The sequence below is a fragment of the Molothrus ater genome, chromosome 3, assembly GCF_012460135.2.
Source record: "Molothrus ater isolate BHLD 08-10-18 breed brown headed cowbird chromosome 3, BPBGC_Mater_1.1, whole genome shotgun sequence".
NCBI classification, from domain to species: Eukaryota; Metazoa; Chordata; class Aves; order Passeriformes; family Icteridae; genus Molothrus; species Molothrus ater.
In genome coordinates this window covers 58,278,212-58,301,040 of record NC_050480.2, presented here as the reverse complement: position 1 = coordinate 58,301,040, position 22,829 = coordinate 58,278,212, and the positions used below count along the sequence as shown (strand labels likewise).

General features: G+C 39.8%; 2 protein-coding genes across 2 annotated transcripts; both read right to left on the bottom strand.

Moving 5' to 3' along the window:
* Positions 1 to 467: 467 nt before the first annotated feature.
* On the bottom strand, positions 468 to 1,529 carry TAAR1 (trace amine associated receptor 1). The gene has a single exon (XM_036381105.1). It carries the CDS (start codon positions 1,467 to 1,469, stop codon positions 468 to 470), a length of 1,002 nt encoding a protein of 333 aa, XP_036236998.1. The 5' UTR covers positions 1,470 to 1,529.
* Positions 1,530 to 16,042: 14,513 nt separating this feature from the next.
* On the bottom strand, positions 16,043 to 22,285 carry LOC118685641 (pantetheinase-like). The gene is given in 8 exon segments (XM_036381275.2): positions 16,043 to 16,527; positions 17,786 to 17,800; positions 17,802 to 17,957; positions 18,113 to 18,486; positions 19,697 to 19,988; positions 20,584 to 20,776; positions 21,835 to 21,965; positions 22,070 to 22,285. Coding segments are annotated over 8 exon segments (1,494 nt in total). The 5' UTR covers positions 22,283 to 22,285; the 3' UTR covers positions 16,043 to 16,407.
* Between the last annotated feature and the right edge of the window lie 544 nt (positions 22,286 to 22,829).

The window sequence follows — 22,829 nt, the reverse complement described above, 5'->3', positions numbered from 1 at the left end:
CTGCACACATATGGAAGGGGAAGGACAAAACTTAGGGAGCTTTGGGTTATTAGCCAAAGATGCCAAGAAATCCAAAGGAAAAGGTTTCTCTGCTCTTTCTAGAGGAGAACACAAATGAACACAAATATTGTAATATAAACATACCTTGTTCAAGAAATTAATCTGTTGTGTCAGACAATTTTTTTAATTATGAAGATCAGGGATATAAACTGCTATAAGTTTTTTAAATGGAACTGTTGTTCTTCTGTGCATTGCAAATAAATAGATATAATCAAAACACCACAAAAAACCCCCAATCTGTAATGAAAGGATACGTAAAGCACAATGGTTACTTATCTGCTTGAACTATATTTGGTAAATAGGCAAACAAATTTTGGAAGGAATTTCCTTCCTTCATAGCTCTTACATCCAGGAGTTCAGCCTCCAGGCAAAACTTCAAAGCCATGAATCCAACCATTTAAAACATGTTAGTCTGAGAACAAATGAGTCCTGGAAGAGTCCTGTTGAAAAACTTTTCCTAACAGAATAATCTTCAATGCCCTGCGAAACCACAAGTAAAAAAATGCATAAACAACTGGGTTAAGTGTAGAATTTAAATAGCCAAACCAAACCAAAGCATCCATGAGAACAGGAGGAATCATGTAATCCATAAATGGATTGGTAGCTGTAAAGAAGAAGAATGGAGTCCAGCAGATGAGAAACACTCCCATTATGATGCCTAAAGTCTTAGCAGCTTTCCTTTCTCTGCAGAATGAAATGTGGTGCTTCATTTCAAATTGCATTTTTTTTCTGCTAATTGCATTAATGGATCTTGCCTGCTTCTTGGCTATAGAGTATATTTTCCTATAGATGCACAGCATAACAAATCCAGGGATGTAAAAAGACACTATGGAGGCCACAATACCTGAAGTTTCACTAAAAAGGAGAAAGCATCCTCCTGCACAGTGTACATGATTATGAATCTTTTCTGCCCCTCTCAAGTTTAGGTCTAGAAAGATCATCCCAAAAGCAAAAGCAGCAGGGACCATCCAGCTTATACACACCATGACCACAATGACAAAAGTATTTATCTTTGATTTGTATCTTAAAGGGTCACACACAGCATAGTAACGGTCAATGGCGATGAAGGAAAGATGGAAGATAGAAGCTGTGCTCAGCATAATGTCCGTGCTTGAGTGGATCTTGCAGAAGAACTCCCCAAAATACCAGCAGTGCTCAACAGAGCGCACCATGCTGCAAGGCATGACGACAAATCCCAGCAGGAAGTCCACCGTAGCCATTGAAAGTATCAGGAAATTTGTAGGCGTGTGGAGCTGCTTGAAATGTGATATTGAGATGATAACTGTCAGATTTCCAACCACTGTGGCCAGAATAATGCAAACCATGAAGATGTACATGGAAATACGGATGCTGTTTGACCAGCTGCTCCTTATGCAAGAGCCATTTACAGATTCACAGCACAATTGCATCCTTACTGGGGTCTCAAATCAATGTAGCTGTGTAGCACAGGTACTGTCTTTCCCAATTCTAAGGTACTTTTACAACTGTTTTTCCACTTTCTAGATGGGAAGAGCTGCAGAGAGGAAAAAAAAAGGGCATTCTAAACATCTTCATTTGGTTGGATGTGTAGAAGATTCACATTTCATTAGTTATGAAGGATAAAAATATTTTGTAATTACATTTAGCAGAATGACACTTTTATCATCTGACTTTCCTGGAAATGGGAATCTCCTGCATAATGGCTTGTCCTCACACCAGGACAGCAGTGACTCTGAGAGGCCTGCACTGGGCAATGCCTTGTCCAGTGGGCAGATGAGAAGCCCTTTTCAATATTTCCTGTTTCTGTTTTCAGTCCTAGTCTTCTTTATCAATATTAGCCGGAGTACTGTATCTCCATTTTGCTCTTGAAAATCAGTAATTTTAAATTCTGAAGCTCTCTCAACTTCTTTTTGGATACAGAGGTCTGAAACCTACAGGTCTAAAACAGAAGGCTAAAGCTGAGAAAACCATGCATAACCTCTCCTCCAGCCCTGCTCTGATAGTGATGATCAAGTTTTACTGGAAAACAGATCAAGTTTTACTGGAAAATCCTTGCAGGCTCTAGCTGTAAATAGAGATGCAAGGAAAAGATCTAAGAGAAGAAAAAACTTTTCTACCCTTTTGCTGACAAAATAAAATGGAAGAATCTGACTAATCTAAAACATTATCTGCTGTATAAGCAAATGGTTTTTTTTCTGTTGAGCTCTAGTTTTTTTCAGTGCTAGGAGTTTAGCATTACTATGAGTATAGACTTTATTAATCTATTTTTTAGCTAAGGCACAAACATGGAGAGAAGCATTTTTAGAACATAGGTATAGTTTGCATCCAAGGACACAAATATCACTGTCCTCTTGTGTAGGTAGTAGCATGTCCCTATTAAAAGTTGCTCTTTGTACAAAAACTTTTAATGGAAGTACTTAAGCACTTTGCAAGCAATATTTATGTCTGAAAAAAATCTGTTTTTCTTTTAAATAATAGAAAGCTAGTGCTATTGTGAAAAACAGAGATCATTAGCATATGTTGTTCAGTAGCACTATCATTATGGTATAAAATAGTTGTCAGAAAAATACTGACATGGCAATTCAGCCAGTACTGATTTAACCCACTTGCTTTGGGATTTAGTTGCCCCCAGGGATTTAATGTTCTGGATAGAACATTAAAAAAAAAATTCTTTCCCATATTAAACCAAATGTTATTACAAGCACACCATGGCACTGGAAAGCGAATGAACATAGGCAAAAAAATATAGCTAGCAAGAACTTGACAGCTACAGCTAAACAGCCTGTGTTATACAAGTAGGGCCAGGCAGTGGCACTCAAGTGCCAGGGATAAGGTTCACCCAAAGTCACTCTCAGGAATGGGGAACATATGGAATGCGAGTATATTTATGTACTGTTTGGAGTGCTTTTCATTTCCCCTTTTTTCTGCCCACTAATATTTAACACCATCTCTGTTCTTTTTCACCTCAATTTAATTATCACTTCATATACCTTTTCCTTCCATTTTTGCCAGTCTCTTCATGTTTCTTTTCCTGCCTGTCATTCCTTTTTTCAGCACGTTTACACCCAAGGCCAGATGAATATTCATTAACTCAAATTTTCAATTTTCACAGTAGAAAGAATTAAACACCAATTTAACTGTATCTACTGGGCATCATTATAAAGGCTTTAAGCCCAATAAGATTGTAAATGTGTCACACAGATTTTGAACTTTGTTTGTTCTGTATAAAAATATAAATAAATTAAATTAAATGATTGCGGTAAAACACTCTATGAAGCCAATCAAAAATAATTAACATATTTTCTCTAGTTTTCCTTTAAGATTTACAAGATTGGTAATTTCTCTATGTTCTCTGATAGATAAACTATTTAGCCTAAAGAAATATTATCTGCCCTGAAAACAGGTTTTCTTAAACCAAAAAAACCCAAAAAAAACAAAAGAAGGATTTTTTTAAAATGTCTTTTTTTAATAAATGAAAGTAGAAACTCCAGCCAAAGATGGAGAAAACTGAGATCAAGTGTGTGGCTTTGCATTACACAGAAACTAATTAAATCTAAATGTGTGGCAAACTGTTCAAGTGAGTTGAACTCTGAAGAAGTTTTCAAGAAGAAAGCAGAATGCTTTCCTTCCATCTATAGTCACAAAGGTTAAAATGCAATAAAATGGAAATACAAAGAAACACGCTCTTAAAAACCTCTTCTCTTACCTTTGTCACTTCATGCTGGGTAGAAGTCTACTCTTGACACTCATTTGTTTTCTGCTGGTTGAGTGGCACTTCTTCCTTTTAAAGACCGTCTCAGAAGGCAGCTGATCCTCTTCACCACCATTACAGTTCTGGGTAACACACATTTTGAGAGAACAGGCTTTTAATCCACAGCTGGAGGATCCTCCAGAAACCCCCATGTGTTACTGGGGCATGCTGGTGTGATGAGCAGCATTCTGAGCCGTTTGATTCAGTAGCAGCTGTTGATGTGAACAGTAGCTCAAACTGTTTATTTTGTCACCCACATAGAGAACAAAATTGTGGCTGTAGCTCTCATACTGGTTTAATTTGCCTTATTTATAGGTAAATTGAATTTATTTGAAGTATGTTTACATGTTTGATTAAATGTTACAGTCATATTGTGAGCGGCCCAGAATTGTCTAAGCAAAGAACAAAAGACACTATGTAATCTACCTCCTGTAAGCTTTTAAAATATAGCAAAATACATAAGTATAGGTTGGTTACAGAAGTATGTAAGATTTCCTTGAAAAGGTATAATGTAGACAGAGTGACACATTGTGTATCTACCAGCCTAGCTATGATTACTGAACAAACAGGTTTCATCTATCAGATCACCAGCTAACAGCTATTTGCAAGATACGGCTATTGAAAAAGTGTTTTAAGTAAACACCTTCTATTGGCTGTACCAGAGTCACAGATGAGAAGCATCAATTGTTTTCTCCACAAAGGATCATGCAGCCTTTTAAATCAGTGATACTGCTGAATGTAAAAAAGTGTTATTGAGATGACCATCTGCTAATGCCCAGCTAAGTTGGGTGCCTCGAGGGCATATACAACAAGGTGGGTTAAGACACTACTTGCAAATTCTTTTGATGACCTGGGTTAGCTATGTGGTAAATAGGTATGATTTGTGCTGACAAAATTGAAACAGTAATCAATATTGATACAGTAATTAATATTTGGGAATAATAAAACAGTTAAAAGTTGTAATGCCGAGAAAGAAAGCGAGAGGAGGGGCTCCACCCCTCCCTCCCTGCAGATGTTCAAGGACAGGAGGAAAAAGCAAGAGATAACAGTTACTAAAAATTAACAAAAAGAGGGGAAAATCTGGTTGGGTCCCAGGAAAATGCCAGCTATAAGAGATTTATTGCTTTGATGCTTAAATGCAGTAATATGTTCGTTTTGGCTTACATTGTACTGGCTTGGTGCGCATGTGTAACCCAAAGGTGAATTAAAGGACAAAGAGGAAGAGTAGAGGCCTTCATCAGTGACGACCCCCAAAGACTTGTGCGACCACCAAAACGAGTAGTGGAGCATGTGCAGTAAAGGCGGTGATGAGGGCGGAGGTAGAAGTGTGATGAATCGAAAATGGGAGGAGATGACATTGACACATGGCATATAAGGGGGGAATCTTCACTTGGCAAGCTCGTAGGTGAGGTGGCAAGGGTCCAGAACCCTGCACTCCATACCCCGCGGTTATCTTTTGCTTATGTGCTATTATTGGAAACAAATTATCCCTTATTTTTAATAAAATTATATTGTCAATATATATTTTCTAAACTATTCAATTAAAATTGCTGCTATCTCAAATATTGTTTGGTTTTTTTATGATGGGATAATTGGGCAAACATAACAGCTACCTTATTATATTATGTGCACAAAAATCAAAATGGGTACATACAACTCAGTTCTTTCTTTTTTCTTTTTTTTTTTTTTTTTTTGAGGCTGCTCTCATATATAGACTGAGGTTTTGCACTACAAGGTTCTCTTTGCTATAAAAAGAGAGTTTGACAACTAAAAAAAGTGCAGAAACAACGGTCAGGCTGAGAGAGAAATCACTGGAGAGTGTTGAGAGGATATGTTGAGGAGAGGAGTCAGGTCCAATTCTTCAGAGCTGGGTGTGGTGTTTGTGAGGTCCCCAGAACACGGTGAGAGATGAGAATCTGACTCTAAGTGAGTCAGATTATTATTTTATGATATTATATTATATTATACTAAAGAATGCTATATTAAAACTATACTAAAGAAAGATAAAGGATACATCAGAAGGCTTCACAAGAATGATAAAGAAAAACCCGTGACTCTTCAGAGCCTCAACACAACTGGACCATGATTGGTCATTAAGAAAAAACAATTCACATGGAACCAATCAAACATTCACCTGTTGGTAAGCAATGTCCAAGCCACATTCCAAAGCAGCAAACAGAGGAGCAGCAATCCGATAATTATTGTTTTCATTTCTCTCTGAGGCTTCTTATCTTCCCAGGAGAAAATCCTGGGCAAAGAGGATTTTTCAGAAAATATCGTGGTGACAGTTGGGGAAAAGTGAAAAAGACATATTAGGTCCCAAATACTGCTCTGTGAAAGAGGTCTTCATCCTTCTGAGATGCTCTGTGCTGCCTCAGAGCCAGGCACTTCTCTTTGAGGAGTGAAGGTTTGGGCCTTGGTCACTACTGTCTCGCCACATATGCATTTTATAGGAAGGTAAAATTTAGAGGAACAAATCCATTTTACATGACTTTGTACAACTCGTTATTCTAAAGAAGTCTGGCAGCCAGCTCATTATGGGCACTCAGTCCAAGGCCATCCACGCATGCACACAGGGCTCTCCCACCCTCCACGCTCTGTGCCTTGAGTAACACAGGGACAAAACTCAAGGGCATTTTTTGGAATGGCAGCTCTGCTTCCAGTGCTTGTTCCAGAGGTATCTCCCCGGCAGCAACCTGCAAACCTCTGGGGGAATTCCTGGGGCTGGGGAGCCTTCCCCTGCCCTGAGCCGGCGTGCCCTGCTGCAGAGGGGCAGGCAGCAGCCAGCCATGATGGCAGTTGCCACCACAATTTTTTCTGAAAAATCCCTTCACCAGGATTTTTCTCCTGAGAAGCCTCAGAAAAGAAATGTAAACAATAATTATCTGATTGCTTGGAATGTGGTCTGGAGGTTGCTTACCAACAGGTGCATCTTTGATTGGTTCCATGCAAATTGTTTTTACTTAATGACCAATCCTAGTCCAGCTGTGTCAGACTCTCTGGTGAGTCACGGGTTTTTATCATTCATTCTTGTCCAGCCTTCTGATGTCTCCTTTCTCTTTCTTTAGTAAAGTTTTAGTATACCATTTCTTTTAATATAATATAATACCATAAAATAATAAATCAGCCTTCTGAGAACTTGGAGTCGATTCTCATCTCTCACCTCATCCTGGGGACTCTCACAACATCATAACAATTGGTGATCCCAGGTGAGTGATACCCCAACAGAGGGTGGGTTTTGCTTTGCCTCCTCCTGTGCCCAGGCTGTGTGTCTGGTCAGGGAGCCCTTCCCTCCATCTCCTGGCTTGCAATAAAATTGCACTGCAAGACATACACGCATCGGAAAGGAGTGAACCACAGATCTAGGGGGAGCTGTGAGCATGGGAATGGTGATATTTAATGGTGTGTTGGCTGAAATGAACATAAAGCAGAAAGTTTTGATATATCAAAACCTTAATTAGGTAATTAAGCAGGCCAAATTGTCTACTAATTTGGAGTGAGAAGGAACACTGTGGTAACAAGCTTTCACTCTGTTGGTGCAGACGCTTCAAACAGGCATTTTCTTGTGCCTTAAAGCTGATGTGGAAAAAATATTCCAAATATTTATGTCACGAAAATATTCTCAGACTTGCTCCTTAAAATATCAAAGAGAAACATGCCAAACTCTGTCTTTGTGAGAACTCAAAGCACTTACAAATTGCCAGTGTTTAGCAGTCTTTTTAATCTGTAGTATAGTAAAGCAGTTATACATCAAAATTCAAAGCCAAAACTTTTCTGCAAAATTGTTGCTGTGGCTTTTTTCTTTCCTAAAGAAAAGTTACATTTCGGCAATAAGTTGCTTTCAGAATTCTGGAAAACCAAGAAAGAGAGATGCCACAACATCTAGAATACTGTGGGTGATCTACTCTCCTTGTTTGTTTGTCTTTAAAACATAAAGTAATTAAAATGGAAAACAGCACAGAAGGGAATGGAGATAGCACTTTTTTCAGACATTAAAACCAAAACATTTGAAAAATGTGTTGAAAAGTTATCTTGTCCTTCTTACACAAAACTGTGGAAGGAACACTTGAAGTGGGAAAGAACAGAAAAGGACTTGAGAATGAGAACTGTTACTGTGAAAAAAAGTCAGGAAAGCACTGGTTTCTACTGTGATTCTTTTAGCTTGCATTTCTGTGGTCCATCAGCAGAAAGTTTCTCATTTTCACACAGTTCATTTTAAAAACTGTTTCTCTGTTAGGGGAACCATGGAGGCTGTAAGATGGCCCTATGGCTGAAGAGGAGTTTTGAAAGTGTATAACTCCACTCATCTTGTATGCATTTCTTAGGGGGAAAAAAAAAAAAAGAAGAGCACAATATAAAAAAAATCTTCCTAAGTTTCCATTTACATGCTTGAAATCTAGGAAGAAATGCTTAAATTCCTAATAAACTAGTAGTACAAAATAATTATTTCTTTATAGGGGTTAAACAAGAAGGTCTTGCAACTACTAATCTGAATGCTTCTTTTGCAAACCTGGTGCAGTTCCACTGAAGACAGTCTGAAATTAGCCCAGATTTGTACCAGAGGAATTTGGACAATAGATGAGATGATTGAGCTGTAAACATTTTCCCACGGTTCCTATTCCTAGTTTTCAGTAGAAAACATCATTTTTCCTTGCCAAGTAAAGCCAGCTGTTTATACAGAGTAAAGCAATGTTTGTGCTCTTTCTGCAAGTAGTGCTTAGGCTAAGGACTATAAATCCAAACTCCAACATAAATGCAAACCTCTGAAATGCACAGAGGAGTAAGAGATTCCAAGAAAATAATGTTTTAATAGCAAAGCAAAACACATCCATCCAAAACCAAGAAACTATCTCTGCACAGGGTGAGGGATTCTACATATTTGGTAGTCTCAATAAGTAATGCCATAACGTGGTCCATTGCCTTCACTCTGCAGCAAAAGCTTCTCTCAGAGCTCCTGAGGGCAGGAGCAGCCCCTTTCCCCTCACTCCAGCAGGGCAAGTGAATCCTTGCAGTTGCTGCACAGAGCAGAGGCACAGTGGGGCAGGTCCCTTGTGCGCTGCCAGTGCTTCTCTGCACCCATCAATCCAGCAGGAACAAACTGCAGCTACTGGCTGTAACTGCTTTGTTGGTATTTGCTGGCCTCTGAACATCACCTCCAAGAAGACAGAGGAAGGAAGCACTGAACAGTGAAAAGGTACAATCCCATTCTGCATCTTTATGCCCCTCTAATAACTTCATAGAAAGGAAAGAGCCTTACTCTGAATTCATAGCTGTGTGTGAAAAGAGCTTTGCCCCCACCTATGTTTTTCTTTCAGCCATTGGGAATGAATGGCTTTTAAAATCATACTTTTAAATCATACTTACTGCTGTTGGTGCTATTGCTGTTCACTACAGAAAGAACTGTGCAGAATAACAACCATTATCTTCAGTGCTAATCGTAGGAGATTCATCTTTGAAAGAAAATTACATCCCAGACTAGCAAATCAGCAGCTCACCGTATTCCAGACAGCATGCCTCGGAGATGATACGGCACAGGAGTCACATCCTCATCACCAACCAGCACAGGCTGCAGATACAGCGTGGAACTGACTCATCCCACACCAATTCTCCCAACTAAGTGGCTGCATGCTTGGTCTGACTGGTTCACAGCCTGCTGGAAAAATCTCATCAACAGGATGACGTAAATCTTAAATATCCAGAAAAGATAAGCATGTAATAGTGGCTTGTGCCACTAGCATATGCAAAGATGAATCAATTTGAAGCAAGCTAAAGTCAGGCTTCTTTCATTAAAAGAAGCATGCAAAGTGAAGGAAATGTTTATTGTGGTCAAGGAACACACATTAGATGGAGCTAATAGCACTGAACGGTTTTTAAGATTACCCAATATTTCACTTCCGCCTTTCAGTTTTGTGTGATGTTGACAAACTTTAACACTTTCAGTTATCTTTAAAAATTCGAATTGCCTATCCCAGAGTGGATATTACCCAAAAGCTCTAAGCACAATACTTTGACAGTGTCTGACAACAAGACTGATTAAATGACATCGTTTCCTTCTAATGAAAAATTTTGCTAGCTGTTTATTTATGATGCTCAGGTGTTTATATTATATCATTTGTAGCAGGAACTTAAGAGCTGCTGGTTTCCTATTTACATACTTCTACCATAACAGAGAACTATACCTGCAGCTCAATGACAGCATCCCCCATCCTCAAACAATAGTTTTAGTATTGCTGTGGAACCCAAGAAGGAGCATCCTTACAGGAAAAAAAAGCAACCCCAGAGAAAAGAAGTGACCCACTTTGGGTCAGTTTGTGTGTGTCGTTTGATGGGCTGCATTGGTGGAGAGCCAGGCCTTTCAGCTCCTGCTCCCCAGAGGTTTCTCTGAGCCTGTAGCAGGACATGTGGGCATAGGACTGCAACTTCTCCCCTGGACATTTGGGGTTGAAATAAGCTTTGGACTTAGGAAAGTATGGCACTGGCAAGGGGGCACAAAGGATGTAAGGCTGAACAAGAAGGACAACTGATGGTGAAATGAAAGTCTTGAAATGTCACATTCTGGTCTGGAAGTGTGTCTACTCTACTGGAAGCCACTGAGAGCTAAAATTGCTAATAAAGACTTATATGTCAATAAATTATGTCCTCTACCTTGCCTTCTCATGGACTGTTCTCTGTTCCTTTCACAAATGCTGGATTTGACTACAGTAGACACGTGCTATTTTCCTAGAAATATTGACTCTGACTGTTTCTAGTAGTCCATTTGCAAGCCCAACAGGCTCCAGATGCCAGTGCTAATGCACTATGGGCCATTTTTCCCTTCTGCAGCCATTTCTTGCTGTAGGAAGCAATGATGCTGTGCATGAACATCAGCAGTATCATGGCACTGCAGAAACAGCAACACAACTAGTGCAGAAATTACCAGTGCCAGAGGCTGTACCCTTTCTTGCTGACCCTCTGCTCAGGAAGACATGCCTGGGCAGCCCACTTTTTTCACCAGAAAAGCTTTATTTATCTTTTCAGTAGGTGCTGTATATCAGTTGAATACCAGGTCACTGAAGAAGAGGTAAGGGTATACTGAAGTCGATTTGAACTTGATTTATGAGTTGTTATCGAATTCTTACTGACTAGCTAGCTCCTGACAATACACAAGACACTTAGAGGGAACAGATGGCAACAGGAGGTTCAGCTGTTTAAATGTTCCTCTACCATCTGGCATACATTTTTGTTCATGCAGGTAAGGACTGGTGAAGAGAAAGCATCTCTGTCTTCTCCTCCCTCCCTTTTTTACCCCCTGTAGTCCATTTTGTTCTTATCTGAAATTCTCCCCTCTACTTGCAAATGTTTGTAAGTCATGAAGATCTAATGATGAGCCTTGGTAAATCAAGGAGGAATACAGGTCACATCCTTAGCAACAGAAGGGACAACAATCTATAAGAAAAGGCTCAGAAGAAAACAACTGGCTTTGTAAGACTTCCTTGGCAAAATAGAGGAGTGGTTACATTAAGTGTTACACAACCCTAAAGTGCAAGAGGTTTCTGTTCTTGATTAGTCTAATGCTGAGCTTGGACGAATTCCTGCAAACAGAGGCTAATGTTAACATGAATAAACAACTGAAAGGTGTAGTGTAACACTGAAGATAGTCTCATAAACTCTTCAACAAAATAAATGTCTAAGTCTGTTTCTAGGTAATGATGATTGATTAAACTTAAGCTTTTATATATACACAATCCTCACACATACAGCCATCTGATACTCTTAATTTACACTAGTTATGAAAAGACCACACATATTTTTTTACTCACACCTGCCAAAAGCTTTCTGTCTTTCAGCCTAGCTACCAGGAAGTACCTCATTATTTATTAATGGCCATGTTTTTACAGTTTACTCTTCCCACCTGTAAATCAGTTAAATCAGTGTCAGATATATTTGATTTCTTCTTAGACAAGAATAATTCCTTTTTTTTTTTTTAATGTTCCCATGAATGAATTACAATGTGTTTTCACCATTTGTTTATGGTAATTATTGCAGCCAACTTGGCATAAGAATGTCTCTGAGAAAACTGGAGAAGACAACCACTTAACAAGAAGGGGATGGGAAGAAAATAAAGGTTTGTACGTTTTTTTTGATCCATTTTTGTACACTTTGTAAGCTGGGTGATAAACTAAGGTACTGGGAATGTCACAGGATCAGTGCACCTAACTTTTGTCAGGATTGGTGCTATATCAGTCACTATCTCAACTCTTTGGGGCAGAGTTGATGACTTCCAACCACAACCAAACCCAGTCAAGTTGTGTGAGAGTCTCCATGCAGAGGAAACTGAAAAACCCACAGATTATGACTGAGTTCAAAGCTAAATGTAGAACAGGTCTGTTTCTGCAGATGCACAATCAGCAGATGCAAACTAAATGTAACCACCACTGATTTTAGTGATAGTATAGCAAACTCACTGCCCCCATTTGACTTTATTGGATCTCAATGAAAAGAGCATTAAGTCAAGATTTCTGGCTCCTAGTAGAGAGAAAATAAAAGGAAAAGAGAGCTTTAGGTGTTACATAGCACCACTTAGCCAGCACAGGAAGAAATGCTATATGGAAAACTTAGAAAGGTCTCTAAAAAGCATGGGAGAATGTATCCTAAAGAGTCTGTAAGTAACATGGCAATGGCATTGGCCTAGAGTTTGCTGCACTTTCTTAGTTCAACTTAACTGCAACTGTCTGTCAGTACTATATTTTGTCTAAGAATTTCATAAATGTTGCAGAATAAAGATTAGCTTTTTCCAAACTCATCCATAAGTTTGACAAGAAAGTCATGCCTGAACTGCCCCTCTCTCCTGCCTGCAATGAATTTTCCCCTGAGAGCCCTAAAACTATAACTGAATAGACCTTTTTCAGTTTACAAAACTCAATCTCAGATGGCTGGAAAACACATCAAGGTGAATTGCAAAATAGAAAAATAATCATCTTATAAAAAACTGACCTTGATGTTTCCATGTATTTAACTTTGATAAGTTCAAGTGTGTCTCATACTCCTATGCTCATTTAGAAATAAATGTTCAAAATTGCTGTTACAAAAGTCAACACTTGATCTTGAAGACTATTTCAAATGTATTCAAATTATGTTTTTTTAGTTTTATGTTACTATGTTTTGCAGTACATAAGCTGGGTGACCAACTGTATGCAAATATTTATTCTCCCATTTTTCTGAAAGGGGATTTCCTAAAGATTGACTGTATGTTTGACATTAAAATCTATCCCTGCTTTGTATACTCCTTGTTAATCTTGCATCCTGACACCATCGCAGCTCCCAGGCTATGAGGTTATCAATAAACTTTAACATTAGTAGCAGCAAATGAAGATTGATAGACAAAGTTAAAATCATGCAGCTACAATGCATTTCCTATATTGTACATATTTGTAGTAGAAATTCCCTGTTACCATGAGAATATCTGAACAGAAGGTGGATTATTTCCCTTAAAGCTTTATAGTAATGAGTGGCTACAATAAATATTTTATTACTTTCACAGCTACTATTTTTTTTTCCAGACTGAAAGGGAAGATAACATAGTGTTGTCAGTATGCAAAGTTTCTCTTTCATCTATCAGCTGTGTCTGATTCACAGACAAACAACACTTGGCAATGTTGTCATGCTCATCTGTGGCTTCAGTAGGACGTGGTGTTTGTCTACAGTGTTAAAAGGTTAATTTTTGGAAGGTGTACTATAATTATTTATCTGTTGGGGCTCCATGACATTTCATGGTCCATCACAAGCCACAGAGAAGAATTCCTGTATTAGCTGTGGTATACCTTATAATAACTGCTGCTCTCTTTATTGACCTATGCAAGTGATTTCTCTTTTTCAACTTTGTGGACATGGGCATTGCAAACACCATCTGGATGAAGTGGGGTTATAATTCAATTGTTGGTTAATTAGAAATTCTGCAGTTCAAATTCAGGTCATTGTCATTCTGTCTGTCACTCACTGTAACTGCGCCATTCAGGAATAGTGTCCCATACTGTCAGTAATTCACCCATGATAATGTAAGTTGTTCATAAATGTTTAGCTTTGAATTACTTGGTCTAAAAATCACACGACCTCTGATTGTGCCTCAGTGTACCACATTATTTAACACATAACTTGAGATCATGATGACTTAAATATATGTGTAAGGACATGGCTGAAGAGTCATGTCCTACTCTCTTTAAAACTCCTTATTAAGATTTTGTTTCTCTATTTTTTCCCAAGGCCTCCTTACTTTAATTCAATATGCAAAATAAGTACATTAGATTTTACTCAAAGTTTCCCCAAAATTGTTACTAGTTTTACTTAAGGTAGCTGCAAGGTTTGGATCATATTTATTTAAATTGAGTACTTTTCTACCTTCATCTGAATCCTTGCATCAATAAAATTTATTATGAACTTGTTTTTCTTTCTGTGTGGTTAGAACACTGTGGACAGGTGGGTCTTGTTTGCTCTGGCCAGCATCAAGGTGTAAGGAAGAAATATTGATATATGAAGAGCATGCTTTTCCATCTCAGAGAGGGATAGGTCTCATTAAGATATCATCTGTAGTAGCTTTTGGGGTGGGGTCATTGACATGAATTACTTATAAACTAATTTGACTTTTCTACTCTGGCAGATCTGTCCCAGAGTCAGTAAATAATGCTGCTGTTAAAGATAAATGTCATTTGTTGCATTGAGCATTTATGACCTCTCTGTTTCTCTATTCTGAATGTTTCTGTAATTTGCATCATTTGAAATTTCCTTTTATTACAAAACCTCATATTTCGTTACCTGAACTTTGTCTAGACACTTGTGGCCACCAGTCACTGAGGTGAAGATCTGATTGGCTTTTGCAACCCCTTCAGGGAATCCTCCCCCAAAAGCAGGGTTCATTCTGTATTGAAATGGTGGAGCTATTCTGAGGCTGCTGCAACAGTCCATGCAACTTCATCCTCTGGTTGTCCAAATTCTTGCTTTGTCATCAGAAATGGGAAAGAGTTTAATAAACTCCTCAGTGGTTCATTGTATGGCACCCTTGGAACCCTCTCAGGAGAGGAAAGTTGTGCAGGATATCTCAAAAACTGCAGGTGAGCCATTCTTGAAAATTGCTTTTAGTGTAATTTTCAAGGAATCCTGGACTTCTGCACTGCCAGTGGATGAGATACAGAGTCCTTTCCTGATATCCTGTATTTAACTAGCAATATTTACTTTATCCTACCTTGTGTCAAGCTCTGACAACCCAAGACAGTCAGCTCTGCATGCACCTGGGAAGTACCCAGAACTTCAGAAATGCCAGCAAGCGATACATGAGAGAGTTTTGTGTTCACTTGTGAGGTGCTGAACAAGGAACCAGCAAGCACAACTTAGAGTCCCTGTCTGTTTTGAGTAACTGCACCCAAGTGCTACAGTTCCCCCATTGAGTGAAAGCTCAAGTGTTTTATTTCCAGGGTGAAAACACTCCCAGAAAGAGCCCCTAAAGTTGCACGCTGAGATTCTGCAGCATGGGGAAAACCAGAAATCATGTGATCTCAACAACTTCTGGAAAACATACATAGATGTGCATGGAGTGGGAAGTCACAGAGTGTTTCTTCCATGCCACATTAACACAGCTCAGTGCTAACCTTGGTGTAGGCTCTAAGAATGGCAGTAGATGTAAAATGCTATGGGATAAGTGTGAAGACAGGGACCACTCCAAGGCATAGTGGATGCAAACAACGATCATTTGCTCCATACGCTAGGCAGAAATGAGGCCCAGGACTGCCAAGTTTGATATATCTTTGCTAGAAATCCAAAATAAGGCCCATTGCTCATGCTACAGGGTGAAATGTGTTTCAGGTGCTAAAAGATTGCCTATTTCATATATCTTAACAGTTTTGAAGAAATTATCCATATACCCAGGAGAAGGTGTTGGAGTACTGTGTTGTGTATGCTAAGCTGGATGTGAAGTGCCCTGGACCCAACACTCATCTGCCATGTACAAAGAGGTGCAAGATCAGAGGGACTGCAGAATTGGATGTGCTTTATCTTAGCCAGACCCAACACCTGGGTGGGTTGTTGAGGACCACTTTCTCTCTTTAAGATTACACTAAAGATAATTTCAAATCTTTTGTTTTCTCTTTATTGTACTTGGTCAGAATGGGGCCAAGGCTCATTGAGTGTTAAGTAGGCACTGTTGATTGGGCTGTAAGGCTGAAAAAGGCAGAAACTTAATGATTATACAATCTGAAAAACAGGAAGGGCCAAAAGGGACAGAAAGGCTTTCTTGGAGAGAATTTATTCTCCAATAAAATGACAAACTACATTTCATAGATTTTGTTATCAGTCTTCTTTCTACTGTAATCCTATCAAGCTATATGAAATCTCAGGGGAAACAAAATTTATGACTAAAAGGTTCATGTGGCAGATCATGCATACTAAAAAATAACTGCACTGGCTCAAGCCCTGTTAAAAAGGCACGTACAGCAGGGTGAACACATCACTTTCTCCCAAATAAGCCAAACTGCCACAGGTGCTGAGCAGAAGTGCAATATTGCAGAACAGGAATCATACAAGGTAACTGCTATTTCAGGAGGAAATTCCCTTCCTGTCTCTGGTGAGTGTGATACTCCTAAGGAGACATTTTACAGGGAAATTCGCAGAGGATGTGGCTGGTCCTTCTCATAAAGCCTTCCAAAAAGTGTCGCTGTTAAGAGCGGTTTCGACGTGCCATGCTTGCTTTTCAAACGCCCATCACGTAGCACCTGGTGGGAAAGGGAAAAATGGCACTAATAGTCGACTAACAGAGTAGCAATACTGCATTGTACAGAAAGAATAGGTTCTTAGATGCTGAATATTTTGATGCAACACTATTAAAAACAGTCACGGTAGTGAAAGAAAACAGAATTCTCTCTGGGTCTGCCAGAGCCTCCCCATTATAGTCTTCCTACACTTTCTTGGACCCAGAAATCCTTAAACTTTCCTCTGTCTTTAGAAATAAAGCCCATTTTCTACACCTCATAAGAAGGTGAGAGTGAGACAAACTAATTTGTTAGATTCTCTTTAGTAACTCATATAAGGAAACAAAGGTCATATGCACATCTAGTACATACTTCAAACATTTTTTGATTTGTGGACCCCAGAACAATTTTCAGATGGAAATTGAGAATTTCAAGCTACTGGCCATATATAGCTTTTCCTAGTTCCTTTTTATGTATCCATTTGAAATCACTGTACACCAACTGTGATCACCTGTAAGAACTTGTTTTGCCCCATGACAAAAGGTAAGCATGTATTTGTTAAGAAAATACAGCCTATTGTTTTAAAATTAGACCACAATCATATCTCTAGGATATCAATAAATTCTTTGATGTGCCTATTTTTACAGAAGTCTCATTCAAAAACAAGAATGAAGGGTGAACAATGCTTTTCCATTTCCTACTTCGTAAAAAAATCACCCTTGTTTCCCCTAAAATTTTTCAGGTCTTTCTCACTGTCTTCATTGTCTCTTGTAAGCTGTTAAATACTTCTTCCAAATCAATTAGGATTTCATCTAGCTATTGCATAAAACTAATCTAAGGTTTATGAATGAAAACATCTTTTGCCAAAAATAAAATATGAACTGCCAAATAAAAAAAAAAATAAACCCCACAAACCCCTCAAAAAATCACCTTTAACATTCTTAACTTCATAGAATCTCTGCTCTTACACATGATACGTCTAAGTAATTTTTTTTGTTTGGACAATTTCTCAGAGTATTTTATTTATTTTTCTCCTAAAATGACCATTATGGGAAACCTGTAGAAAACAGCTCATTGAAAGCTGTGGTTTCTTCATTTATGATCTGAAGTGGGAAGGCAGATTTGCTAGATTGATTCAATCCTCCATTTAAATCTGTCCCCTTGGGTTCCAGACAGCAGAACCGAAGAAAGCAGTTCTTGGATTGGACTTTGCTGCCAGATCAATTTTCAGCGCCACAGTGTGAGAAACCTTGCAACAAGCAGCTCCAGGGTGTCCCATTACCTCGAACTCCCCAGGGGGCCAGCTGCACCCCGCTGTACAGCACTTCTGGGAAGATGTAGCTGGTGCCAAACGTGCCACTGAGGGAGAACATCTCAAACTTGGTCTGAGCCGTCTCCACGGGCTGCCCACATGTGCTCAGGTTTGTGCTGGGACACTTGAGTAGAGTGCAGATCTGTGGGAGGAGGAGACAGAAAGGCAAAACACCACTGAGCTTTCAGCAACCATGAGCTAGATTTGGTAGCAAACAAAGTTCCCAGGATGCAGTAATGGACAAATGTTTTTAGATGGCTGGCACGTGGCCACACTCACCTCTAAACATGCAATTACCTGCCAATGGTATTTTATGAGAGAACCGTGAAGCCCATCAAATGCACCCAGGACATAAACTTCATCTCTCCTCTTGCTTGACATCTGGTAGACCAGATGACAGCACAGGTCTCCTTGGCAAACAGTGTAATTTCCATCCTTGTGCCTGAGTTCTCTGAAAGTGAATATATCCTTCCGGACAGTTCCTGAGAAAGTGTCATTTTCTCCAGGGAACTTCTCAATGCTCGTGGCATGCAAACTCCAGTTGATGGCAGGGGGGTAGGTGGGGGAAAGACGGGGGTGTGCACTCAACTCTGCTAGCAGGAGACGTCCCTCCTCGGTGGCACTGTCGTAGTGGTAGGCAGCAGGTCCCTCTGGTGCGAACAGCCCACTGCCTGCCAAGGACACCACCAGCCCCCCCTTAGCCAGCACCACACAGCATGGCTTGGCAGGGGTGCCAGTCACCCCCCACATCACACCAGCATTGCTTTTCAGTGATACTCTTTTCATTCAATACAGTACCGAGAGGTTTTGGAATAACTTTAAAGCACTTAAAAGCTGAAATACCCATCCTAGTGCTAAAGCTTAGGTTCATTTAAAAATAAATCATAGCTCTCAGAGTGGCATATTGGACAAAGGAGACAATCATGGGGGTAGTTATGTTTCACTGAAATACACACAGGGCTATGGCCTAAACTCAATCTATTTAGGGCAGGCAAAAATGCTCCTTTTAGTTTTCGCTTTGATACAGGGAAGAGTAACAGATGCAGCTACATCCTTTTCTCAGTAAAGAGAAAAAAAAAAAAAGGCAGTACGTTGTCATCTTATTGCAAAAGTCCCATACCTTCTTGGTGATTTCTCACAGGCACCTCCTCACACAGCACTGACTCATTCTCCTTCACAGCACAACCAACAAACACCAACTCCCTCCTCAAGCACCTAACCCACTCTTTTGTAGCACTCTTCTTCTTATTGGACACAGCTGTGGCCTGTTAAGGGCAGGCCTGCTCCTAATCTTTGGTGATTAGCACAGCTGCAACTCCTCAGGGGTGAGATTGCCTTCTGCACTATTCTCTTACATTCTGTTCCTCCACAGCAGTAAATATATTTTCAGAGCAAAGAAAAACATAGTATCTCAAAGCCCTCAGCAGCCACAAGAAAAAAGAGAACGTTTTATTCAGTATACAAGTGGAATTCTCCTGTTGGTTTTACTCTACTAGGTTCTGATAAAAACATTTTTTTCTCCATTTAGCTGTTGATTGAATTTTAAATAGGAAATGCTGTCTCTAGATGGGAGACTGAAAATTTAAGTGAAACTTTTTGCTATTTTATGAAATAAAATTTCACTTTTAAGTTATCAAAACTTAATGTCTATTTTTCTACTTTTAGAAATGTCCAGTGTCTTAATGTCTATTTTTTTCTATTTTTACCTTTTTCAGAACATTCAACATTCTTTTACCTGAAGTTGTTTGTTGCATTCAGTACCAAATCACAAAGATCTTTAGTCCAATTAAAACACTGTTTTTCAGAGACTTCACTATGACTAAAACATTCTGTCTGCTTCTGAATCTGGGAACGATTTCCCTGTTCCTGAATGCAACTCACCTGTCATTGCCTTGGTGGTGTTGTGAGTATTTGCAGAAAGTAAATTGACACCCATGCCCATAGCCCAGGCAGAGTGAAACTCAATTGCAGTCAGAAAGGGCAGGACATTCATCCAAGCTGTTGGGAAGAGCACAGTGTCCACCTGCATCTTGCTCACCAGGACCACGGCAGGCTCATAGAAAAGGATGTCAAAGCAAGTGAAAATGCCAAACTTCCCAAAAGGAGTCTCAAAGGTGACAGCTTCTGGCTCTTTTGGATAATCAAACTGAGTTTCACTTCTAAACAGATTGTACTGCAGGTGAAGAAAATGGCATATTAGAAACTGAAAATAAGGTAAGATTATGAACAGCTTTTGCATCTGAGACAGGCTTTAATGCACAACTGGGAGTTGAAGTAACTGAGCTGGCTTAGCTTGTTTGTATCCAATCAGCTGACCCTCCCTCCTAAAAATGGGGTGGCTGTACCCCATCTACCTCCTGACAGCAAAGCCTATCCAGTATTAGCTATACTCCAAGACCAAGGGCCAAGATGTCCCCTGAGAAAGCACTGTCTAGGTTGGCTACGAATGTATCAAGGAAAAGCTAATCTTTAGTGAGTATGGAAAATTCTGTCACTGTTTTCTTACTATTTACTGTCATAAATGTAGCCCTCAAGTGCTTGGCAGCTGGCATGCACTCTGCAGCTACAGTGCTCCTGGGAATAATTTGCCTGACTGTCAAGCAATTACTTAGTTTTCCTTCTGTCCATAAGATCATCAAATCATCCTAGACTGGTTGTCACTTTATAATAATGTAAAATTACTGTATAAAACCATCTGAAATTGGTGCCAGAGAGCTGAAAAATTTTTTGATAATAAATTAGAGGTTGATGCTGGAGTATTTCCTTACCTTATGGTAGCGAGCCACCAGTTTGCCCTGTGTGTCAAAGACGACATCCGTGTTGTACTGGTACCGACCGTCCCTGGGGCAGCTGGGATCACTGGAGTTACACAGCTTCTTGTCCCCAATATTTGCAACCACATAGATGGAGTTATTTCTGGCCATGCAGCTGAGTCGTTCCTGCACTGGTGCTGGACCAAATCTATTGCATTTTTAGTGAAGTCTTATAGAATTTTAAGTGCCCCATGTAAAAGTAATGCATTCAGAATTACTACACCATTAACTGCACACCCCCAGATGCTGAAAAAGCAATAGATCAAATAATAGGTTTTGTTCATTTTCTTCTCTGTTCATAGCATCACTTTAAATTGCCAGTCTCTTTTATCTTTAAAAAATGGCCTCCCTGCGTTCTTCTTTCCTGTATCCTTTACAATGTTATTTTCTGTGTGGATAGAAAATAACAGCTAACAGTTTCCAGCTAACATTCATACAAAGATGTGAAGAGCTTCACAAAGCAAAGACAAGAATAAATCAGTACAGAGACACAAATCTTAAATAGCTTAAAAAGCAAATTATCAAGCAAATCTTCTGATTCAGAAGAAAATTTTAGCCTTTTTAAATAATTTTTGTCTGTATGCCTTTAGTAAAAAGTGGGCACAGCATTTACAGAGCTGAGGACTCGTGAAATCTAGCTTCATAAAGCCTCAAAAGAGTACATAAAAGGTTAGCTTAGACATGAACTCAGTCTTTTCAGTGTCCCAAGCTGACACACGTTGGGACCACCTCTATGTGTAACACAGCAGATGTGCAAGTGGCTGAATTTCCAAAAGATTTTTCTTTCAGATCTAGATTAATATTTTGTGCAATTTGGTTTAGAAATCACTCAGCCACCTGAACTGAGGACTGAATCAGCTTGTCTGATCTATGCAGCTACATGACAATAAAATAGTTTCCACTTACAGAAGGTTTTCACAAGTGATCTGAATCAATAAATTTGCGCATGTTTTTAAAATAATTATTTTGCCTAAAACATCCTCATTTTTGTCCTTTTGCAAGTAAAACTGTCTCAATGCTTTTACCTGATATATTCCCATTACCATTTAATTAAGAACTCTTTTTGATGCATCTCATTTCTACAGTACTTGTGAATTTTTATAGATTAAAGAATTAGCAGATCTTAGTCATTTAATGTGAGCTGCTCAAGACTCCATGAGATAGATAACAGGCTGAAATCACCTAAACCACTGCAGAAGGAATCACCTTGAGGGGTCAGTGCAGGGAATCCAATTCACCGCTGGATCAGGGATATCCTCCAGGTAGGGGTAGATGGAGTCTCTTGTGAATTGCCAGCCATAGATGCCATCTTCAGGAGTCACAATGATGTGGGCACCCTGTCACAACAGGCTCCGTTTAAAGGGCACCCACCAACAGACAACCAGGAGGGTCAGCAGGACCAGGAAACACTGATGGACAGCCCTCACGGCAGCCCTCGTACCTGCTGGGCAGCTTCCTTGATGGCCCCTTCCAAGACATCCATGTTTTTGTTCATCAGGGCCAAAGCATCGCTGGCAGGGACGGGCTCCTGGGTGGGATGTGGCAGGATGACGGCGTGCTCATAGACGGCTGCCATGAAGGTGTCGGAGGCAAGGGCCTGAAGGGCTGCGAGTGCAAACACCACAGCAGGCAGGAGAGCCTGGGAAGGGAGCATGGCTGCAGCCTCCCAGCTCCTGGGTCAGCATGGGGAATATAAACTGGAGAGAAAGAGGAGGAGTAAAGACTAATATGTTTGCTTTGGCAATAATCTTCTGTTAAGTAATCTGAGAGGTTTCTCCCAAAAAGTCAAAGAAGCTTTTCTCGGAATCTGATCTTGTTGCCAATATGAAAGGTTTTAAATAGAAGTAGAACAAAAGGCTAAGAAAGCTTGTCAGAAGCCATGTTAATGTACAAGGGGTTCATTGGAAGGAGCATTTGCACATTTCCTTTGCACATCTCTCTCCATGCTTTTGAACCCATCTCGGGGAAAGCCCAGACTCCCCTGGTTAGGATACACTACTCCAAATAACCTAACTGTACATGGCTGCCATCAGTGGAAACTTCAGCCACAGCTGAAGACAGACCACCTGTGTGGGGTGCAGCCCTCTTGCTCCCGAGCGCAGACAATTCAGCGATGTTTATGAGACATGTGGTCCTGCCATACCTCCTGCTTTTGTCCAATGGCTTGTTACAGTTCAAGTGGGTGCCTTGAGAGTGTCCTC